Consider the following 20,087-nt stretch of genomic DNA (forward strand, 5'->3'; position numbering starts at 1 on the left):
CGTGGCTGCACGATCCGTTACAGTCATGCGGATAAGATGCCTGTCATCTCGACTGCTAGTGATACGAGGCCTTTGGGATCCAGCACGGCGTTTCGTATTACCCTCCTGAACCCACCGATTCCATATTCTGCTAACCGTCTTTGGATCTCGACCAACGCGAGCAGCAATGTCGCGATACGATAATCCGCAATCGCGATAGGCTACAATCCGACCTTTATCAAAGTCGGAAACGTGATGGTACGCATTTCTCCTCCTTACACAACATTTCACCAGGCAACGCCGGTCAACTGCTGCGTGTATGAGAAATCGGTTGGAAACTTTCCTCATGTCAGCATGTTGTAGGTGACGCCACCGGCGCCAACGTTGTGTGAATGCTCTGAAAAGCTAATCATTTGCATAGCACAGCATCTTCTTCCTGACAGTTAAATTTCGCGTCTGAAGCACGTCATCTTCGTGGTGTAGCAATTTTAATGGCCAGTAGTGTATATATCCAATCTTGCTTAGTGCTGGCTTGCCATCCGATCTCTTTTTGATATTAATATAGGCACAGACACTTCTTTATTCCGCAAGGATTTCCTGCTTTTAGACGTCTGTATTCTGCTTCTTTTCGTATCCTCTTCTTTCGTCAATTAAATTCAGTATCTCCTACGTTACTAAGGATTTCTAATAGGCCTTGTCTCGTTATCTATTTGATCCTCCACTGCCTTCAATAATCATCATTAAAAGCTACCAATTCGTCCTCTTTTGTATTCCGTTCCCCTGTTTCAGTCCACTAACGATCTGAAATTACATCCTCATGCAATTAAATCCAGCGTATTCGACGAGTTTACCGAGTGAGATGGTGCAGCGGTAAGATACACGACTAGTATTTCGGGCATCAGTTTCCACGATTTCACTTAACAGCTCAAAGCTAATGTCGGAATAGTTTCTTTGAAAGGATATGATCGATCTTCTTCCCATCCTTCCCCAACCCAATCTTGTGCTCAGTCTCTAATGACACGTCTTCATCGATTGGACATTAAACCCTAACCTTCTTTCCTACCAACGAGTCAGGAACTAAAGCTAGAGAATCTTCAGAAAAAAGTAAAGCAACAAACAGTAACAGAAAACAAGATCACAGAGATTAGGGTACCTAAACGGCACCATAGGAAGATCTCTCCAAAATAAGATAAGAACAGAAACTTGCCTTAATTTTGAGTCATGTCGGTGTCAACATTGCTCTGTGGGGGTGAATCTTGGATAATGAAAAAAAAGATGAAATAATATTATAGGCCATTGAAGTGAAATTCCTCATAGCAGGGTACACAAAGTTAGATTATAAAGGAAATATCAATACTAGGAAGGGCTGAAAATGTTTGATACGAACGAAAAGTTTGAATAAAATCGGTAAAGATGGGCATCCCATCTGTTGCGAATGGAGTAGTCAGGATTACCATTACAATTCTGGCAAAATATTTCGCAAGGTAAAATACGCTTGGAAGACCAGCAAAGGGATGAAAGGATCAAATGTACATTTTTGAGTTTTGTTTAGCTTTCCTTTGTGTCCACATCACTGTCATTCTCTCAAAATTGCCTCATTTCCACTCGCCAGACCAAGATGTTCAGGTCTTTTTAGGTTTTTGTGACAGGTCAACTGTCCAGTTCTGAGTATTTTTTTTATATTCCAATAATGTTAAGCTGACATTGAAAATTAAAAATCGAAATATACAAAAAGAATCAGATCGATTGAGGATACTGTGTACCAGCAACGCAGACTCCTCAAAGTGGAGAAATAGAAAATGAACTCTAAAAAACGGTTATTCAACTCTTGATGCTATCTATAACATTTTTTGCTTCCGAAATTTGACGTCTGATCTGATTAATTGCATTTTTTCATGTCTTTTATTTTTTAACGTCGATCTGTGTGATAAAATTTGAACAAAGTGTGTTTTGAAAGCTGCATTTTTTGGGTTATCTGGATTACTTGTAAGCCAGCGCCAGTATTTGAGGTAAATGTGGGAAAACATCTACAATAACCCTCAAATTGTCCGATATAATCTGATCTTAAAAGCCTATAACTGAACCAAGACAGTGCTCGACTATCCAGTTTGAGATATTATTGCGCATTCATGCCCATATGGCTACACAATCCGTAAATTAGTCTGCATATAGTCCTGCATTACACTTCCCAACAGTTTGATATGGGCCCAGCTCCTGAGGAGAACATCTTTTCGCTCTCGAAATTCCATACTTTCTTTTTCTCACTTCAAGAAGGGATAATGATAGATAATGATTTTTTTTTTTTTTTTTTTTTTTTTTTTTTTTTTTTTTTTTAGGCTGACGTATTAGGGTCTATAGATGAAGTATAGACGAATACACTCACAGTACAGCACTGATGTGTTTTCAGAATCTACTACAGTCGCATGCCGTGTAGGATTGGATATAGGCTCAGCAGCCTAGATGTATCTTCTTTCTTTATGGACAAATTGTAAATTACTGTCGAGATCAAGCTGTGCAGCAGAGGAAGGGATTATCCTCATGGGAATTGACATTTGAGAATGAATGTCGCGCAGGAATACTGCAACAGTGACGTATTTTGCGCTACGTTTCTAACTGCTGCTGGGTGACGACTGCAGAAGGAAGCGACCGAGAAAAGATTGGGATTTATTTAAGTACTTTGACAATGTTCACTTGCGCCAAGACTGTAGAGTAGCGCCGAATCCGCCGTCGCGTCAAGGAAGCTATATTTTACTGTGGATAGCCCGACCCCATACACGCTCAAGCTATGCAGTAATTGCTAAGCCTCAATGTTCCCCGTCGCACTTGGGAGTGCTAAAAATACAGTTCAGACAACGATTTCTAGAAATGCGTGAGAATTCTGTAAAGAATAAAAACACTACACTCAGATTTCTGGAGGAGGTATGTGCCAGCTCTTATTCTCTCCTACCACTCCATGGACTTTATGCCACACGTAATTGTTACTTATCTGTCATTAAGAAAAAGTCATAACTATCGGTATATGACAGCTATCTCGTTTCATTTGAAATACCATTATAAAGAATATTTGTTACACAGTAAAGAATTCGATCTGCTGAAAAAGGTTTAGCTGCGATGGATAGCTTTTTTACATATAGCTATCGATATTTATTTGGATGAGTGACACGACATTAATGATTGCTTTTCTTTATTTAACTTCGAATCGGTTACCTCCGTTGTTTTATTTCTGTATTAATGTAAGGTAACACCTACTTAAAATAGTATACTATTTTAGGACCTATTTGTTCTCCTTATGTCATATCGATAGAAAATTGTCTATTCCTGCGAACGCAGTGCCAATAATGTTCTTGCACCGGTGATTATTACTTCCCCTTTCTCCTTATCTTTTTCTACATAATATACTTAGATCTACTGTTTACACATTCTAGTTATTTTTACACTAGATACAATAGCGTCACGTTATGTGTCAATCTTTCCGTAAAAGATCACATTTCATGCTTTCACAGGAGAGTAAAGAAGTTAAAAATCGAACTTGTTGCTGCAGCAGCCCTTCTGAGACTCAGCAAATTTACTCTTCCTATTACGTTGAAGTCGTCACTGTATGCAACTATAAAGAAAATCTCACTGAATCACCGTAAAATTTCGCTCTGGCGAATGCTATAGGTACCATAATAGTTACACATACGTTCCAAAAACTTGGCAGTAAACAGAAAGCTTTCATTGCAGTGTAGCATATGATTGCGTCACGTTATGTGTCAATCTTTCCGTAAAAAATAACATTTCATGCTTTCACAGGAGACTAAAAAAGTTAAAAATCGAACTTGTTGCTGCAGCAGCCCTTCTGAGACTCAGCAAATTTACTCTTCCTATTAGGTTGAAGTCATCACTGTATGCAACTATAAAGAAAATCACACTGAATCACCGTAAAATTTCGCTCTGGCGAATGCTATAGGTACCATAATAGTTACAGATACGTTCCAAAAACTTGGCAGTAAATAGAAAGCTTTCTTCTTCATTGACAGTGCATAAGTTATTTCGTAAATGTTGCTCATATCGGAATGCAAATAGAGTTTTGAAACCAGATAGACCTTAACAGCTAAGTACACTATACATTAGGAGGCGTATTGGTATATGGGTGCTCGACTACTATCCAGCCAGTATGAGGTAAGTAACACAAATCTATTCACATGTCACATTGTAAAATCTATTCACATGTCACATAGTACTGCTGTTTACAGAAATAGTAGCTTACCGCATATTGTTGATGAAGGTATTCACAGACTCCATGTTCAGCTTCCAACAATCTCCACAGCGTTCTACCTGAACTGACAAGAGACAGGGCTCTTGCGCGACTGTCTGAATGTAGGCCTTGCGCGTGTGTAACTTAACCTACTTAGCGTGCACCTTCACGAACAGAATATGAACACTGAGCAAAAGGGAAATCTAGTGATGAAATATAATTTATACGTTCACAGGCTAGGAAAGCGTTGGCTATTATTAAGTATTTACCGATAAAACATTCCAACTGATAGCCTACGGAGACCCTCATTTTTTCGAGGTCTGTCTGTTGTCGGTCGTTTCCGAAGATGTGCGTGTAATCAAACAGTTGAAAGTCATTTGGTCAAGAGCGACGAAGGGGAATTTATTGTGATTGCACCGCAGTTTCTCGGGTTTATTTCCTCTATATTTAGTTGAGAAATTACTTATATTGTTATGTCAGACGCATTCTTGTCGGTTTTCGAACGAAGGGACTTATGCTAACACATTATTCATAAGAGAATGTTGGAGAATCTGTGGACGTTGTAGATAGGTATAAAAGTATATATTTGTCGATGCCAATTTCATAGGTCAAAACATCGTCGTAAATTCTGTCAGTAAGTTTAATTACAACATGGTATTTGCCTCACTGCAATCGAATAAATACAAAAAGACTGTAAGCTGGCGAGTGATCAACAGGTCAGGAACAAAAGTGAGGGTTAACAAATTTTCTTCCTCTGTCGCTTCATGAGCACGTTAGAATGAAAATGGTTTCAATTGGAATGGATTTGCCTTTCAGATTTAGGGGCTTAAAATCTGAGAATTTTAGTAAGAAGCAGTTATTACAAAAGCAATGAAGAGGTGTTCCAAGTAGCCGTTATAAAAACTTTTGCATGGAACATGTCAGCATTAACTAGGCTAATGCTAATTTCAGTGTGTGTGTGCGAAAAAAGTTGTGCCCTGTACTAATTACATAGCCTATTATGTATGCCCAACTAACAAATATTTTACGGACAATTGTTGATCATTGTAATATAGTGTGTTACCACTGAATTATGGATACAATTGTTTATGCGTCTCATGAAGTGAGGGCATAAGGCACAGTTGATGGTGATGCGTCTGTCGGATAGTGTCCTTGGTGCTATTTGAGAGGAGTAGGCTATGGACAGCAATGGATTTCACGCTTCCTTTCTCCGATACCACCATACAACACAAACATAATGCTACATTATACACATATCCATTACACTCACCTAAACTCTACAAATACCCATGGTGATTCTCACATATCTGCAAGGATAGGGGCCAGTGTGTGTGGAGGAAGAACACCATTTCTGATAGGTGGCTGAACCTACCATGTGGGATATCCCAGACAACAGTGCATTATGACATTCACATTTACCACTATATATAATGATGTATGACAGCTCTCACGTATCTGCAAGAACTGGGGCCAGTGGGTGTGGAGGAAGAACACCCTTTCTGACTGGTGGTCGATGCTATGGTGTGGGATATCCCAGACAACAGTGCAATACAACGTTTACATTTACAACTATTTATAGTGACAATATCACACAACTTGGATGAGGGTACCGTAGATATATGGTGCATTGATAACCAAAGGATTCAAAGATTAGTATTAATCCCATCACTGTTATTATTAATTCAGTTTATTGCAATAGAAGCTTCATACATTTGAGCTGGTGGAACATTTTTAAATATACAGATTATAAACAATCACTGAACATAGTTTTTCCTCTTCAAAATTAATGTAGTGTCTCAGGCCAGACCTGTTGTACTTCCTTCTACTTACACATATCAGAAAAATTGGCCATTAACTCATTGCAGTGTAGCACATTTATTTCATGAGCAAGGTGTAGCCTTTGGCTTTCCTTCCATTAGCCACATTCAACTTGTTTTTACTATTAGCCCATGAACTGCAACTTCCTTGTCTCTGAAATTTCTCCTGACTTTTAGAGAGCCCAAGTACATGACCTTTATCATTTCAGTGACTCTAGTAGACTTACCACTCTTAAAATTTCTAGTAGTAAATCTTGCCCCTCTGAAATGATTTTCTGGTAGCTACAGAACATTTTAAGATTTGTGTAAGAAGTGACTTCAACAAACTGTTGAATCCATGCTATGCTGTAGTCAATGAGCAATATGAATTATATAAGTACGTAGTATCTACCAGAACCACTTCTTGAAAACTGTCACATGTGAAATGGATAACATTTTTTGTATCTGATAAAGCCAACTTCTCTTTCTTCAAATGACTCCACAATCCTTGAAACTGTGTATAATTAAACACTTATTCATTTGGATCAGATCTGATACAGCCAGCAGTTGTTACACATTAACATGCACTGGGAAGGAAATTGCTTTGACTTTTTAGAAGAAACTATTCCAGTGTTCATCTTAAGCAATTTAGGAAAAACACAAATTTTTTCCCTTATTTACTAATGATATTCAAATTATAGCATATCAATGCAAATGACATCATTATTTTGTGTACATACACATATATATGTACAAATACATTTCAAGAGAAATATAAAATATTTATTTGCTCATTCACCTTCAGGGGTGTGGAACAAGTCAAAGTATACATTAATATTGACATTCAGGGATGTGGAACAAGTCAAGTACAAAAATTCCTCGCAGATTAAAACTGTGCCGGACCGAGACTCGAACTCGGGACCTTTGCCTTTCGCGGGAAAGTACCAACTGAGTTACCCAAGCACAACTCACGCCCCGTCCTCACAGCTTTACTTCTGCCAGTACCTCGTCTCCTACCTTTCAACCTTTACAGAAGCTTTCCTGCGAACCTTGCAGAACTAGCACTCCTGAAAGAAAGGATATTGCGGAGACATGGCTTAACCACAACCTGGGGGATGTTTCCAGAATGAGTTTTTCACTCTGCAGCTGAGTGTGTGCTGATATGAAACTTCCTGGCAGATTAAAACTGTGTGCCGGACCGAGACTCGAACTCGGGACCTTTGCCTTTCGCGGGCAAGTGCTCTACCAACTGAGCTACCCAAACATGACTCACACCCCGTCCTCACAGCTTTACTTCTGCCAGTACCTCGTCTCCTACCTTCCAGCCTTTACAGAAGCTCTCCTGTGAACCTTGCAGAACTAGCACTCCTGAAAGAAAGGATATTGCGGAGACATGGCTTAGCCACAGCCTGGGGGATGTTTCCAGAATGAGATTTTCACTCTGCAGCGGAGTGTGCACTGATATGAAACTTCCTGGCAGATTAAAACTGTGTGCCGGACCGAGACTCGAACTCGGGACCTTTGCCTTTCGCAGGCAAGTGCTCTACCAACTGAGCTACCCAAGCACGACTCACGCCCCGTCCTCAGAGCTTTACTTATGCCAGTACCTCGTCTCCTACCTTCCAACCTTTACAGAAGCTCTCCTGCGAACCTTGCAGAACTAGCACTCCTGAAAGAATCTGCCAGGAAGTTTCATATCAGCGCACACTCCATTGCAGAGTGAAAAACTCATTCTCAAGTCAAGTACACATTAACAAAGACAAAGAAATCATAGACTTAATCTGTATGTACTGTATTCTCAACACACTTTCTCTATACTATTTAATGCTATTCATGTTTATGCTATCTAGATATAAGTGAGTAAATTTGAAAGAAAGCTGCTACTTTGAATGAAGCTGTAGATGTAACTGTAGATGCCTTTTCAGTTTTACTATATATCCAATGTTCATCTTGTATTAGAAGCTTAAGTTACTAGACTATAATGGTATTTTTCAAAGAAAGCATTTTCTTACATCTGTAACTGCTGAGTCGTATTTACAGCACACTACTACTTGTCATGCAGCTTTGTAACAATACCTCTACTTGCTATGAAATTAATAGAACTTATCAGTTGCACAATGTGCATGTTCGGATAATTTATTAGAAAGAGTGGCTAATGAACTAATGATGTATGTTGTTAATATTCTTTTGAAGCTGTAGAGATTCCCATTTGTTTATTTTATGTCAGATAAGCTTGTTAGAAACCTTCCCACTAGAGAATGTAACTCCATTCTGAACCCTAGACAAGGAAGCAAAGTCTACATGAAAATTATTTTTGTGGCTTGTATTGAGCCTGTGTAAATCATAATTCAAGTGAAACTAATTTTTTCTATCAACAACAAAAACCATTAAAGAATAAATTTATTGTGAAGTGAGTGTAAGAAATCCAAGATCTTCAAAAAGGATTCCGCAAGATGTACAGTTATCAGCTATACACAATATTGCTACTGCTTGCTTCTACTAAATAAGCATTTTATTAACTTTAGATGCACTGCCTGAGAAGATAATTTCATAAGACAAACAATTTGTCCTCATTCAGGATGAATTTTTACTCTAGATCAGAACGTTTGCAGATCTGAAGCATCCTGGCAGACAAAAACTTTGTGTCTGACTGGAATTCAGACCTGGGACCTTTGCCTTTAGTAGAAAGAAGACAGGTACTTGGAGAAATGAAGCTCTGAGGACAGGCCATGAGCCATATGTGGAAAGCTGTCAGTTGAGTGCATACGAACCAAAAGCAATAGTCACAGAATTGAATCTCAGGTTAGCACACAGTTCCAGTTTGCTGAGAAGTTTTAATATGTGACATCTTCATTACATATACTTATACGTATACAACATAAATGAAACAACGTTAGTACTTAAGATCATTTTTAGGACACCACATGAATTTTTCTGTTGAATAAAACACCTTTTCTGTAAGCCATTTCTCATAAGGTGTTTCTGAAACCACTAAGTGATTCGCCAATGCCTGTACTGGAAACACGTTAAAGTATTGTACACGCATGTATGTGTAACTGTCCTGAGATTTCTTAAGCTTGGCAGCTTGAATGTCAATCTGCTGTCTTTGGAGTGTGTCATGTTGATGAGCAGCGTTATGTTCCTGTTATTTTTGCTTACAATAAAATGGGCCTTAATTATTGGTATTTTGGGATGGTAATGAGAGGAACAGTGTAACCAAAACAGTTTCCAAATCAAGGGAAAAGGTTTGCAGAAAACAGCAGTATATCAATATGGTGTAAATTGATGCTAGATAGTTGGCAAGAAATAAGAGCATCCTAGGAATCATTTTTTCTTAACGCTATTTACGCCTTCTCGTCTCTGGCTCAATCAGTTTCCTCCTTCACTACATTACATATATACTTTATTTTGTTTCCTGAGTTGACCTTTGTCTTCTCATGATGTGCTTGCTTCACTGCGTAGAATACTTTCTTCAGCATTCTGCAGTATGCCTTAGCATGAGTTACATTTCCAACACCATATTCTTGACTAATACAATTTCCTTTCTGACACAAAAGGCACTTTCATCTCTTAAATGATTCCATTTATTCTGTATACATTTGTGATATTATTATCTTTTTGTATGTCAAAAGGAATTAGTTGAGGGCGACATTTTTTTCACACGATACAAGGAACAAAGAGGACTTTATGCTTTCCACCTATTGCCTCAGACCTGTACGCCCAGGCACCTCAATATGTGGGAATGAACATTAAAATGGAACAAGTTAATGCAGATGGATTTAGGCCCACTGAAAAGAGAGCTATACAAGGTGCTGATACTGAAATGCTATTACTCAGTGGGTCAATTCATGCAGGACAAACTGATGATTTGAGCTAGATACAACTTGTTACATATCCCACTAAGTATATATATGGTGTCCCACCTAACTTTGCCACCTCAAATGTCTCTGGAACAAGAATAGATATTCAAAAATGGTTTTCACCAGCATGAACGTACAGCAGGGGCTTAGGAATCCAAATACTATGAGAAATGTAGAATTTCCAACATTTGTGTATTTTTAAATGGACATCCCCTATTTTTCGTATGCAATTAATAGCACGAAAAATCACAAAAATAATGGCATTGCTTACATCGCAATTTGTCAATTGCATCCCCAGAAATTGAGAAGCAAAGTTGGTGCTTGAAATAAATGAAGCACACAGCTAGCGTACATCCTGAGACACAAGCGTGCACCTCATGCTGCCAGTAATCGTGATGTGATTGGCGTACTACGTCAGTGGAGTGTTGATGTATGGTGTGGTATTGTATGATAACATATCATTGGCCCATATTTCACCGATGGCACTCCTAAAGGGGGATAGTTTAGCCCCTTCTTGAGCTGTACCTTACTTGAACCAGTCCACCTCTTATAATGTGTCAAATAAAGCAGTATCAGTGTGATGGATGTCCTGCGTATAATGTTTATTGTTGCAAAATGACAACTAGAGGTACAATTAGTGGTAACACACTTTGTTTCGCATTTCTAAACCTCATAAATTCTGTAATATGTGGCTTGTAAAGGATAGCAATGGCATCACAGTTTCTGACGTAATGCATTGCATCTGTTACTGTGCTCAGAGCAGGGGTTGCCTGCACTGGCGACTGTATCCTGCTGTAAACATACGAATATTACCATGGCATGCTCTACCTTCAGTGTAAAAGTGTCTCCTAATCTGGCATGCATACTGTAACATAATTCACATATGTTGCCACATTAAAACCTGTTTTCTTGTGGCTTGTTACATTTGCCGTCATCTAGTCGATATGCTGGCCTTCAGTAATGAAGAAAAACTAGATATTATTTTAATTTATAGTGAATGTCACAGCAATGCAACCGCAGTTGTGACACTGTATGCTGAAAGCTACCCAGACCAGCGGTGTCCGTCACGTCGAACCACTGGCAACATCTGCAAGACACTGACGGAAACAGGAAGCTGGGCTCCCACAAAACGTCAACATACAATGTCAGCGACTGGCAATGGAAATGAAATTGCTGTTCTGGCTGCTGTAGTGCACAGTCCACAGGTGGGTGTATAAGAAATTGCACGAGGTGTAGGAATAAGCCACAGTATCTTTCATCGGTTTCATCCGATACATATCTCACTGCACCAAGAACTGTACGAGAATGACTTTGAATCCTGCATTGCATTCTATTGTTTTGCACTTAAGCAGTTTCAAGGTAATCCAATATTCCTAAGCAGTACTGATCTGTGCAAAATCCCCACCGGATTCACCAAGTTGCTTATCAACAACAGTGCAGTGTCAGTATTTGGTGTGGTATCATTGCTAGTTGTATTGTAGGTCACAATTTTTACTGTGGAACATTGAATGAACAGCGATATGCATCATTTCTTCAACACACACTAGTGCTCCTCATGGAGGATCTAGATTGGAAACTTGTCTATCAATGTGATTCCAAGATGATAGATGTCCCGCACACAATGCAAAAGTTGCCAGAGATGTTCTAGATGTGACATTTCCAAATAGATGGATGGGGTTGGAGGTACTGTGCGATGGCCATTAGACTTCTTTCTCTGGGGCGCAGTGAGAGACAGAGTGTATCAAGAACCCCCAACGACAGTGGAGGATGTGCAAGACGGTATTACTGCCGTGTGTGTGGCAGTATCTGTAGAAACTCAACAATCTGTTCAACACTCTCTCGTTACCCTTTTGCAAATGTGTATTGATGCATATTGCAATGCATGTTGACATGACACAGTTTCATTGGTCAAGATGTGGGTGTATTTTCTATGCTGGATGTAATGCACAACAATACAGTTTCTGTGAGTGACAGGGCACTAGTAAATGTGTTTAGCAAAGTGAATTCAAGTGTGTTATCTCTAGTTGTCATTTCACTAGAATAAACATACATTTACAATTTAAAAAATGTAACTTTGCATTGGATGTGTTACTTGTTTATTTTTGTGGATTGTGCATACCTTCCCATTGTGTGAGCCTCTGACACAGACACTGTGAGGTGTACGCTTGAGTCTCAGGACATGCACTAGCTGTGCGCTTAATTTATTTCAATCGTCAACTTCACTTTGCAATTTCTCGGGATGTAATTGATGTAATGCGATGCAACCATTCCCATTATTTTTGTGATTTTTCATGCTATTGATTGCATACGAAATAATAGGGGACGTCCATTTAAAAATACACAAGTTTGTGTTGAAAATAGTATTTGTTTACATTTTAAAATTTTGCTTAGTATTTGGTTTAAGCGCTGGCAGATCGATAGACACACAAACATACACACAAAATTCTAGCTTTCGCAACCAACGGTTGCCTCGTCAGGAAAGAGGGAAGGAGAGGGAAAGACGAAAGGATTTGGGTTTTAAGGGAAAGGGTAAGGAGTCATCCCAATCCCGGGAGCGGAAAGACTTACCTTAGGGGGAAAAAAGGACAGGTATACACTCGCACACACACACATATCCATCCGCATATACACAGACACAAGCAGACATTTGTGTGTGTGTGTGTGTGTGTGTGTGTGTGTGTGTGTGTGTGTGTGTGTGTATGTGTGAGTGTGCATAAAAATATCACTTTAGTGTTATATTATTAGTGTAAAAATCATTTTAATTGTAATGTAAGTTTTTGACATGACTCCTGTATGCAAACCATATGGATTTCAAATGTGTGAGATGAATAAGCCGCTGTTCACAATACTAGGTAATAACACGATAAGCCTTACATAGTCAGGAATGAGCAAAAATTTAAAGACACTGTCTCTGTTTCTTGTGTTTAAAATATAATCAAAATTTATGTTTAGGACTCTCTTAATGAACTTTTCACATCTTATGAGTAATGCATAAAGAAACATGAGACTTCAACAGGAAGTTTAGAATAATTAATAATACATTTATCTGCTATATACAATTTACTAATAAAGTAAAAGTAAATCAGTCATCAATCCGAAGATTGTTTTGAATATCACAATGCTTTACTAGGAATGGTCCTGTTGTACGTGGGATGCTGTTGCGTTCCTCCGACCTTTGAACTGACTTACCAAGCCAGTTATAGGGGACCTACAGTTTGTTGCAGATTCCAAACCACGGTGCAACTCGGCATTTCTCACATCACCAAAGATTGACAGAGAGGAAAGAAGTGATAAGTGACAAACAAAAATCCCAGAACTGTACTGGGGATTGAACCTGAAACTTTTGGATTTGTAGCCTGCCATTATATCCTTTTGCTCTATACAGTTCACTAATATATTTGGTGCAGTGTTCTAATAACCTACTTACCCCAACAAGAATACAGAAGCATAAACCGAATATCAAAGAAAGAATTTAAAGGCAGTAAATGTTCTGTACGTTATAGAGTTTGTAAGGGTACAGGAAAAAGATAGTATGGAGAGAATTGTGGATAGGGTGGGCCTCATTTTTAGGTGACTTCAGGAAGGTGCACTGTCACACTTGACAAATGTCCCATGAATATTGATGTGCATCATTATATCAAAGAAATTAGAGTTCTCTGATACGACCCCCCCCCCCCTCCCCCCAAACCCACTCCTTTATCTTTGTATACCTTCATCCTCAGTACAGGTGAATCTCAGTTGCCTTAGGTCTGAGTGAGGCCTACACATCCTTTTCAACGTTACCCAAACCATCCCTCTTTCCTCCGTGATGAAGGAAACATTCATTTTGAAAGCTAGATAGTGTGTCTATTTGACTTTCGCTAGTGTCCATTGGCAGTGCTACACACTTCACCTTCTGAAAGTAAGCACCAGTGGCCAGAAATTCTGTCTCATAATTTATTAGAAGAAAAGAGACAGGCAGATATAGACATAAATGTCTCTGGAACAAAAATAAGTAAAAGTAACTCAACTGAAAAAAGGCCATTAGACCTGGGATATCTATTGTATGTATCCTGTATTGCTTGCACAGAACTGACCATTTTTCTAAATGCAGTTTATAATAAATAGATCTTTGAAAGGGAGTCATTCAAGATTGAACACAAATTCAGATGGGTAAAAAGGGGGACGAAGATCAGTTGCTTTCGCTTTGAAGGAACCACTTGGGGATCTACCTGCATTCACTGATCCAGGGACACCACAAAAAACCTAAATCTGGGTGGTCAGTGTCATAACCACACAACTGTCTAGGAACATTGGTCCATCCAGTTTCTTAACATAAAATGGAAGCAGGAGCATGTGCATACAAGTTGAATCCATGATGATGTTACAATCTTTCAGGGATGATGGGAAGGGTAAATGTGTCAAACTGAGGTAAGGGATCCTGGTCTGGAAATGATCGACTTTAAGGTTGTAAGAAAAAAATCATTCTGATACCTCTGACAGTGGAATACATGTGCTAGTACTGTTGTTGCTAAGATTGTATGGTAGGTAACTTTCAGAGGACCAAAGCTAGAAGAAAAAATATAGTAAACCTGGGCTCTGAAATGCATACCTCAACAGCTATGAGCACTCGTTCATCTTCAATAATGTGATACACATCTCTTCTGCTGCACACTCTTTGGTTTGCACATTTTAGTGGTGGTAGTATGGCCCAAAACAAGAAAAAAAGTCAAGTAAGTATGGGCTGTAAATGCATACCTTAAGGGTTATGGGCACTTGTTCAGCAGAAGAGATGTGTCACAGGAGTGTAGATAAACAACTGCTCATAGCTCTTGTGGTATGCACTTTAGAGCCCATATTTCCTAGACTTTTTTTCTTGTTTTGGTCCATACTGCCTCAAAAAATATGGAAACCAAAGAGCTTGCAGTAGAAGAGGTGTGTTTTACAGTAGTGAAGATGAAAAAGTGCTCATAACTCTTAAGGTATACATTTTAGATCCTATTTTTACTAGACACATTTTTCTTATTTTGGTGTATACTACCACTGTTAAAAGTTGCCCGTCTTGCAATCTTAGCAACAACAGTATCATTACATGTATTACACTTTGAATATATCCATTATGGATAACGAACTGCAACTGTGATTTAAACAGGTGATTTATTTTGGTGTAAATATGCAGCCAGTCACTTTTTTGGATCTTAGATACGATTTATTGTACCATTCCCTAGTTTTTGAGACATTGCAGACTCATTCTCAGATGGAGGTGTTGCGTTAACGCCTCCATTCATAATGAGCCTGCAGTGGCCTGGAAACTAGTTAATGGTACAATAAATCGTACCTAAAATCCAGAAAAGTGACTGGTTGCATATTTATTCCTGGATACATTGCCACTGTATTCCACTGTCAGAAGTATCACAATGATTTTTGTGAATAATTGTAAACTCAGTCATTTCCATGGTTCCTTACCTCAATTGATACCCTTTGCATCTTCCATCATCACTGAAAGTTAGTAACATCATAATGGAATCACCCTGTACTTTAGAATTATGGCACTTGCTTATGATGACTTTGTTTAGAGATCAGGTAAGTCCACAAGAATTTAAGTCTTGGAAGTCTGTAGATAGCATGACGCAAGTTGATATGGTGTTTGTTGACTTTTCAACATTTGATGCTGTTCTAGCCTTCGGTGAATAAAACATGCTTAGGTGATGACATAACAAGTATGTCAAAGGATGGACATCTTAGCAAACAGTATTCAGTTCACAATTCTCAACAGAGAAATCCTCAAAAGTGAAAGCATTACAAGCATTCTTCAGGTAAGTATCATAGAGTTATAAGTGGCCTGTAAGATACCGTCAATAGCTTTCAGATGCTGTTCATGGATAGTGCAGTTTTTTAGGGGAAGCTCATCTCATTAGATAACTGTGCAATTCAAGAAAACCTGCACAGGATCAAAATTTGTTACACAGACTAACAGTTGACACTGAACATAGCTTATCAGGCATTACATACAAATGGATGAAAACAATCACTTGACTATGCAATCAGAAAGACAAACAAGCACATATAAGTATCTGTATGGGATGGGGGTATTAGGTGAATCACCACGTAAATATAGATGTAAGGAACTGTACACCAAACAAATTTATTAAAAGACTCCTGTGGAAGAGTAAATCATTCACTAATTACATTCCATAGAAAATTCTTGTTTGACCTATTCTTGAATTTTTTGTTTGTTTGTTAATCTGGTATCTTTACTAACAAGTAATGATGCTTCTGCTCACATAATTCACATGTAATGATCATGATGAAATCAGATAAATTTTGGATTACATCCAGATGTATGGACAACTGTTCACCAACTGCAAATGAAACGGGGTAAAATAACACTGGTGCACTATGTATCTACACCACATACCTTGTGGTTGCTTAAAAGTACAACACATGAGGAGCTAGTGGTAATTTCCCTATCCTCCAATTTCATCTGTTGGTACAACGCTGCTCTAAAGCAATTACAATTTTTTTACGTTTGTGCACATCTTGAGTGTTCCTGAGGTGCATATGGAGAATGAAGCATATGTGCTAGAATTCATAAATGAGCCTCACCTCCCCAGACAAGAGAAGAGCATGATGAAATATATTAGAAGTGGGCAATACAGTAACATCTCAGTCCATTAGAGCAACCGCTAATAGCCCCACAAGCCTATAACCGCTAATAGCCCCACAAGCCTATCTATAAAGCAGATTTCCCAGGCCATCACTTCCAATCCTGGTACTGCTGATCCCTGCACAAAATAGCTTCGGAGCACACCATTGGTGACTCAGTATTATCCTGGTCTGGAATGTGTTAATCAACTACTTCGACAGGGCCATGATTTCCTAAAATCATGCCCTGAAATGAGATCCATTCTGTGTGAGATTTTGCCCATCACGCCTAGAATAGCTTTTCATCACCGTCCCAATCTCCACAATATTCTTGCCAGACCGTATAATCCTTCTGCACCCATGTCCATACCTGTAGTTCCTACCCCTGTGACCGTCCCCTCTGCAGAACTTGCCCTAGGCGCCCTCCTACCTTCAAATATAATAGCCCTGTAACTGGCAAAACATATACTATCGAAGGGGGAGCCATCTGCGAAACGACACGTCATGTACCGGCATTATGTAAACACTGTTCAGCCTTCTACATCGGCATGACTACCACCATATTATCAATTAGGATGATTTGGCACAGGCAGAGGGTATATACTGGCAACTCACAATATCCTGTTGCAGAGCATGCTCTACAACATGAGATTCATGACCTCAGTGCCTGTTTCACAAAATGTGCCATCTGGATTCTTCCCCCAGACACCAGTTTCTCAGAACTCCGCAGGTGGGAACTAGCATTGCAACATATCCTTGGTTCTTGCCACCCACCTGGCCTTAATTTACATTAATTTCTTCCGTCTCAGCTTTTCTTCACTGTAACTACTCTTTGCTTCACTCTGTTTTAGTTTTCTACAACTTTCATTGTCTTTCCTGTCTATTTTTCACCACCACCTCCCACCTCTGTTATGTACAATGCGCTATCTTCACACTGTTATTAACTCGTGCACGATGTTTTAATAGTAATCTCTGTTTTTCGTATTACTCTGTCTTCCACCTTTAAGTTCTCAGGTTTTCAAATCTTGTCCAATGCACTCCCCAACAATCAGTCTTTCCTTCTCATCCTTTACGCTAACTCTTCCCTGACCCATGGTTCTGGGAGACTTTCCCAAAATCTACCCCTTTTCCCAGACCTCTCCAGTCCTATTCCTTCACCCTTCTTCCTTCCCCTCCAACACTTCTGCCTGAAGGCGGAGCCACTGGCTCTGAAAGCTTGCCAATCACAACAGTCATACATGTGTTCTGCCACCGCTTGATGAGTAGATTCCTTATCTATCCCATTAAATAATATTATCAATAATTGTTTTCTTTTATTTATTTATACTTAATCATTTGAATAAATAGCATTCACTGACTTTTTCCTTAGGTTTCCCAGACAATCTTCAGTTGCTTACATAAGGGCATAATGCAGCAGTGTACTACAATACCCCTATGTCTGTAAATGAGACATAGTTGTAGAAAGTTACCAAAACCCAACCCCCAGGTATGTGGCAATGAGATTTATAGAACCCAATGTGTATGAATGCACAAAAGAACTGAGAATAAAGTGGAACCAAAAAGCCATGATGATTGTTCAACCAGGAGGGGGAAAACGGGGTGGATGGAAGCTAATTTCACTACTGTTCAGTGGGTTCTAAAGTAGAATGTCAGATTCTTTATGTAAAAGAACATAAAAGAATTGGCACTAATTTTTATTAGGGTCAGGAACGAAGTCTTTATACCTAAAACAGTATCGTGACTATGGTTTTGTGATAACGGCCTGTAAGTTGCATATGTTTACTGTGTACAAAAAATTGTGATCCATCAAGCCATGAGCCATGTAGTACCACATATGAACTCTGATGCCCAACATTTGAAATGGTATGTCTCTTGCCAAAGACAGGAGCCTATCACCAGATGACTGACTGAGGGATCATAGTCGTGTGTAACAGATTAGCATATTGCACTAGCCTTATTTTTGTACATGCACTTAAGCAGCTGCAGTGACATTGTCTGTTTATGAGCAGTTGTTTCGTCAGACCTCTGTGTGTGATGTTTTGGAGGAGAGGGTAGGGGGCTGATCGCAGAAGTTGCAAGGAAGCAAGACATGCAGGAAAAAAAATGAGATGATTCAGAAATACTGGGAAGCAGGAGAGGAGGAGACAGATGGCACATGGCAGCAGTGGATTTATCTTGGCCAGGTAGTCAACAAATACCTGTTTCATACAGTCTTTTGTTTCCATGACACCAACAAATCAATATTCTCCTTACTACTCAGAACTTTTAAAACCTCAACCACATTCTTTATCTGTATTCAGAGTGCTACTTGTTTTGTCCTGAAAATGCCCTACCAAAATCTTTCCCTCATTCCACAAAGAACTACACGAGAATCCACCTCTGTGCCACTCATGCTCCTAGTTCTGCATCACATAGGTCACTTCTGTGGGAACAACACAGGTGCAAGACCTGGACCCACATGCATATCCATCACTTCCTATTGCTGTATTAACACACATATATATGACGGTAGTATCTGTTCCTGAAAGAACAGTTACCGTGGATGACCATGCAGCTTAGCTAGAAATGAAATGTTAATTAAATGGACACCCTAGCTGCAAACAGGCGTTGATGTACTTCTTTGGGGACATGTTGAAAATTTGTGCCCCGACCGGGACTCGAACCCGGGATCTCCTGCTTACATGTCCCGGTCGGGGCACACATTTTCAACATGTCCCCAATGAAGTACATCAACGCCTGTTTGCAGCTAGGGTGTCCATTTAATTATCATTTCATTTCTAGCTAAGCTGCATGGTCATCCATGGTAACTGTTGTTTCGGGAACAAATACTACCGTCATATATAGTTAAAATATGGCTTCCCGGCCATTGACCTTCTTGTGCGAACGCACACGCTCTGCCCGAACTCGTACGGGACTTAGTAGATTAATCTGCCACGAGTAATGAGTGTGATGGGCAAACATATATTAGGCGCACTACGAATGTAGTGGTGTGGACATGTTGGGAATGTGGAACTCACGGGGAGCGTGCAAGGGATAAGTCCCTGCAGAAGCACTATCCTCTGTGCCCGCGGTGGCTCAGATGGATAGAGCATCTGCCATGTGAGCAGGTGATCCCGGGTTCGAGTCCCAGTCGGGGCACACATTTTCAACATGTCCCCAATGAAGTACATCAACGCCTGTTTGCAGCTAGGGTGTCCATTTAATTATCATTTCATATTAACACACACACATTTTCCATCTGATCAAAAGTCCCGAAGACTGAAATTACCCAAGCTATATTATGGGTGTGCTGCATTTACTTAGAAATGTCCTAACTGCATATGTAAGTTAATAAGCAGTCAACACACATGAATGGTCAGTGGCTAACTGCACTTTTATCACCTAGTTGCTGAATATGCTGTGTTGCCCACAACAATGCCAACTCCCTCCAGCGTATCCTCCATTCTCACAACCCTCTGGCTTAAACTTAAGTTATGTGTCTGTCACCGGGATTAATCCACATTTTTCTGCTTCCAATGAGAGTTTCTCTGCTCCCACTAAGAGAAACCTGTTTCCCCTTTATCTGCCTCCCAGTATTTCCCTGCTTCTTCC

General features: G+C 39.5%; 1 protein-coding gene across 1 annotated transcript in view; it reads right to left on the reverse strand.

Moving 5' to 3' along the window:
• The window catches only part of LOC126091891 (ATP-binding cassette subfamily G member 4-like), a 311,475-nt gene extending 307,107 nt beyond the window's left edge, over nt 1-4,368 (reverse strand). The window contains exon 1 of the mRNA XM_049907187.1: nt 4,229-4,368. Coding sequence (XP_049763144.1) covers nt 4,229-4,263 — 35 coding nt within the window. The 5' untranslated portion in view covers nt 4,264-4,368. The remainder of the gene's footprint in view (nt 1-4,228) is intronic.
• Nucleotides 4,369-20,087: the final 15,719 nt, after the last annotated feature.

Source organism: Schistocerca cancellata, chromosome 7 (assembly GCF_023864275.1).
Source record: "Schistocerca cancellata isolate TAMUIC-IGC-003103 chromosome 7, iqSchCanc2.1, whole genome shotgun sequence".
NCBI classification, from domain to species: domain Eukaryota; kingdom Metazoa; phylum Arthropoda; class Insecta; order Orthoptera; family Acrididae; genus Schistocerca; species Schistocerca cancellata.